The sequence below is a fragment of the Marmota monax genome, unplaced genomic scaffold (genome assembly GCF_021218885.2).
Source record: "Marmota monax isolate L192 unplaced genomic scaffold, Marmota_monax_Labrador192_F-V1.1 WCK01_AAM20220418_F8-fsc01372, whole genome shotgun sequence".
NCBI classification, from domain to species: Eukaryota; Metazoa; Chordata; class Mammalia; order Rodentia; family Sciuridae; genus Marmota; species Marmota monax.
Window position 1 is genome coordinate 3117 of NW_026694747.1, and position 4949 is coordinate 8065.

General features: G+C 51.8%; 1 protein-coding gene across 1 annotated transcript; it reads left to right on the forward strand.

The window, feature by feature from the left end:
* Nucleotides 1–214: 214 nt before the first annotated feature.
* LOC124079139 (PRAME family member 12-like) lies at nt 215–3284 on the forward strand (the record flags this gene model as incomplete). Its single annotated transcript, XM_046424363.1, has 4 exons — nt 215–512; nt 891–1391; nt 2292–2730; nt 3207–3284. Coding segments are annotated over 4 exons (1316 nt in total), but the record flags the coding sequence as incomplete, so codon positions are not given.
* Nucleotides 3285–4949: the final 1665 nt, after the last annotated feature.

Genomic DNA, 4949 nt, shown 5'->3' on the forward strand with positions numbered 1-4949 from the left:
CCAGCCATGTAGTTGTTGAATCTGGGCGCCTACAGTTAAGGTCACATGACAGTCCAATTCCACTTTGAGAAAGACAAAATAATAATCAAAGGCTTTCTCCCATAATGGAGAAAGAGTGCTTACAGACTCACCAGTACCCCCTTCCCAGTGGCTGGCAATGGACAGGATAGTGGCCATTTCTCTGGACCATTTTCCAGGTTCCTTCTTCTTTCAGACCCCCCAGGATGTGCATCCAGTCCCCACCCACAGCTGCTGGAGCTTGCAGGGTGCAGCCTGCTGAGCAACAAGTCCAGGACCATCCTGGATCTGGAGGACCTGCCCATAGAGCTCTTCCCACCACTCTTTGTGGAGGCCTTCAGCAGGGGACACACTGAGGTCCTGAAGAAAATGGCGCAGGCCTGTCCCTTCACCTGCCTGCCCCTGGGGACCTTGATGAGGCAGCCACAGCTGGAGATGCTCCGAGTGGCACTGGATGGGCTGGACATGCTGCTTGCCCAGCAGGATCGCCCCAGGTGAGGGGGACCCAGGTGGCCTGGAAGGGAGCACCCTCCGTGCCTGGGAAGGGATGGGTATAGGCAGGGAGAGTGGGTGCTGAAGTGTGCTCCACAGGCTTCCTGTGCTGCCAGCAAGGAGGGGTGGAGAGGCCTTGGCCATGCTGAGCCCCATCTGGGAAAGGCTTCCAGATGTGGAGGTGCTTGTGGCAGCTGTGCTGACCCATGAATGAGGCTGTACCTGCCCCTGCCTCAGTCTGTACAAGTGGGGGCACCAGGCTGGATTGGAGGGAAGTGGGTGGAGAAAAGTGAGACAGAAGGAAGAGGTGGAGCAGGGAGCAGCAGCTGAGAGGGGAAGGAAGGGGCTTCAGAGCTGAGACTCTGCTGTGGTCCCTGCAGGAGGTGGAAACTGCAGGTGCTGGATTTGCAGAATGTTCACCACAACTTCTGGAGGATGTGGTCTGGAGCCGTGGTCAATGCCTGCTCACCAGAGGCCATGAAGAAGAATCAAACATCGAAACATGGTGCAGCAATGGCAGCTAAGCCGCCCTTCAAGATAGTCATAGAGTTGTGCCTCACAGAAGGGTCCCTGGATGAATTCCTGACTCTCTTGTTCCTGTGGGTCACACAGAGAAGGGACAGGCTGCACCTGTGTTGCAAGAGGCTGAAGATCTTAGGGAAACCCACCCGCCACACCAGGAAGGTCCTGAGACTGCTGCAGCTGGACTCTGTCCAGAAGGTGGAAGTGCACTGCACCTGGGCGCCCTCCACCTTGGGTGATTGTGCTCCTTTCTTGGGCCAGATGAGGAACCTGAGGATGCTGCAGGTCTCCCAGGTCCGCTTGCCTGCCCACACCTCCCCAGAGGAGCAAGAGCAGCTTCTCTCCCAGCTCACCTCGCAGTAACTCAGGATGCACTGCCTGCGGAAGTTCTGTGTGGATGCTGTCCTCCTCCTCAAGGGCCATCTAGACCAGGTGCTGAGGTGAGTAAGGGGGGTGAGCATCCTCTGCAGACCAGTTACAGGAAATTGGCACCTACCAGCCACTGACACTCTCATGGTTAATAAGACACTGGAAGGTACATAACCCGTCCTTTTGTTCCTCTTGGATCCTGAAGCTAGATGGCATAATGTGTGTCAGGCCAGAGTCCTAAACCTGGGTCCATTGTCTGGGAAGTGCCACCATGCTGGGAATCCAGTTGGGAGGGACAGGAGCTTGGGATGGGATTGATGTTCCCTTTCTGGGAGGCCAGTCCAGTGAAGGTGGTGGAAAGCAGGGTAGAGAAGAGGGCTTGGAAGGAGGGAAGCCCCACACTAACACCCGTCAACATGGAAACGCTGTGCTCCCCAGCTGGGAGCAGAGGACCTGCCTCTAATACCACCTGGGGAAGGCTGTTCTGAGCTCCAGGTAGTGACCCTGGTGTGAGGGAGAGGAGCAGAGGTGGAAGTCTTGCTGAGGATATAGGGTGTGAGCCTCTCAGAGGGTTAACCCCAGTGGATTTTGTTATATCCTGCCTGATTTTGACCTTCTTACATGACTCCCCATGACCTCCTGTGGCCAGACCTGTGACTTTCTGCTTGGCAGTGAGGAGGGGACACAGAAATGTGGACTCATCTGGTCACAGGAGTGGTGGTGAAAGGCTCACCCTGACATGGGGTGATGTGAATGACCAGATTCTGCAAAAGGCAGCATCCTAAGTGTGGACCATTGTCAGATGACCAGGGTGACTTTGGGTTTGGGCCAATTTGTCTTTCCCCACCTTGACATTGCTCCTCAGAACTAACTGCCTTGTTTCTCCTTAGGCACCTGAAGACCCCCCTGAAGACCCTCTCAATAACCAATTGCCCACTGTCAGATTCTGACTGGAATCATCTTTCCCGATGTCCAAACACCAGACAGCTCAGACACCTGGAACTGACCGATTTCAGTCCAGAGCCCCTCAAAATTCTGCTGGAAAGCACTGTAGCCTCTCTGAAGAGTCTGGACTTGGAAGCTTGCGGGATCACTGACTCCCAGCTCCAGGCCCTCCTGCCTGCCCTGAGCCACTGCTCCCAGCTCAGGGTTTTGAGCTTCCATGAGAACCGCATCTCCATGTCAGCCTTAAGGGACCTGCTGCTCCACACTGCCAGGCTGAGCCAGTTGAGCATAGAGCTGTACCCTGCCCCTCTGGAGAGCTATGATGCCCAGGGTATGATCCACCCAGGGAGATGTTCCCAACTCTGTGCTGAGATCACAGCAATAGTGAGGGACTTAGGCAGCCAAAGGTCCTTGTGTTCTGTAGTGTTCCCTGTCATTGTTGTGGCTACAAGTTCATTCACTGCTCGTGTCCAACAGCTGTCTAGTTGTGTGTGTTTCAAAAGCATACTTCTAGGCAATTGGAGGTATAACCAGGATGTATGGTCACCTTAGAGTGAACTCAGAGCCCACCATTTCAGACACTGCCTGAGGTGTGGATGGGAAAGGAAAGTGCAGCAGGGGGCTCCATTGGAGGGAAGCCCCCGAGGATAGGACCTTCAGGACATGTGTCTTCATAGAGACATACATAGGGACCTGGATTTCTAGAATGGGATTCAGGCTTGATGGGCACAGGAAGAAGCTATTGTGTTTCATGGATGGTCCATAAATAGTAAAAAATGAACGGAATCTCAGGGTTAGTATTCTGATGTCCTCTGTGATGGATTTACCTGGCTTTCTGATGAAACCTTGGGATTCTCCAGGTGCTGATGGAGAAAGACGGCCCTGGGTACTTGGTGAACAATGAGGTTCAGCCCCAGGAAGTCAAGGGATCAAACTGAAATCTGGTCATGATATATGGCTACTCTGTGGCTTAACACGTGCAGGAGCACACAGGTGGCCTGGAACATTGTACGAAGGCACTGAACATGAGCCAAGGCAAGAAAACCTCTTCTCAGGGGAACTCAGTGCCACAGAGACATTCAATGCAGCCCCTTCCTCATGGATCTTCATGTAGACCCAGAAACCTCAGGTCCCGGTCTCTGGATGCGCTGGGCAAGGGCATCTGTGCATATGACAGGCCCCATTGTCCCAGTCCCAGTGCCTGCAAGAGGTGCCCATGCTGTACATTGATCAGAGCTCTGGGTCCCTTGCCTGTCTTCCGCCTAGGTAGTCTGTCCTCAGTTAAACTAGTGGTGCCCATTGAAGGTATCCAAATTACCTTTCAGCAAAATAGTAGAATTATATAGATAGATAACACTTGCGAATATTTCAAAATGAAACTGATTAAATTACAAGCTCTGGTGGGGCGGGGGTTGCACATAACTGACAGACCTTCCCCTAACACTTCCCTCTGCTGAGGACTGGGCTGGTGGGGTTGTGCAGTGACTTTGACCTTAGTTTCCCATCCAAGGATGAGAATGAGGTCCCCCCAGTCTTCATTTGAGGTGTTCTAAAGCTGCCTGTGGACGTGTTTTAATTATGGCTTGAATAACTCTCCACACATAGTGAACTGGAACCCACTTGGATGTGTAAGCAGACTTCAGCTCACTCTTGGAACAGGTAGCAGTGTCTGGGCCAGCACAGGTGGCCTCTCTGTCACCCACAGATTGATCTTTGTGCCTGGCTCCCTCTTTATGGCACTTCCTTTTCTCAGGCTCTAAGACTATGTTGCATGTGTGGGGAGGTGGAAGGTTCTGAACAGCATTCATTCTGCTGGATTCTAGGTTCAAATAAAGCCAAAGCTCTGCATAATGAGATGTGTCATCATTTGTTCTTTTAAGAGTTATCATGACTAAAACGGGACTTGAAGGTATTCTGGTGCCTCCAGACCCCTTGAACACTGGAAGGGTTGTGAGGGCTCTTTGTTTTCCCAGAGCCCTGGGGTTAAAGCACCCAGACTGCTCTTTGAGCTCCTCATCTTTTGACTCTAGGTTCATTTGTGCTGTGAGAGAGCACATGACTGTAGGATGTCATGAAAAACAGGACCAGGTTTGTAAGGGTGGCCATGTCAGGCAGTGGGGACTGGGTTTCACTCCTTGGCTACTGAAAGATGCAGATCCTTTGCATCCAAAGACTCTACAGCCCCTTCTGAACACTGGCCAATTTCACCTCCACAATCTAGGAGACCCATGCTTTTCTGGAGAAATGAGTGAACTTCATCAAAGGTAACTCAGGGATCTGGGGTCATCGGTCAGTGGTAGAGCACTTGCTAGCATGTGGAAGGGCCTGGGTTCCATGCAAGGCATCACAGAAATATGTAAACAAATAAATAAATCCCAAAATGATATGACCACATCGGGAAGGTTCAATTGGAATAAAGGTGTCTATCTGGTAGAAATATTTGAAAAGAAAGAACCAGAACCCACATGAAAATAATGGAATGCATTCTTTAATTGGTCTGGACAGGTGTGTCAAATAGATGTACTGAAAGGTTCTCTTCCAAAAACAACTGCAAAGGCTGGCTTGGTGGTGCTCAGCTGTAGTCCCAGCAGCCCAGGAGGCTG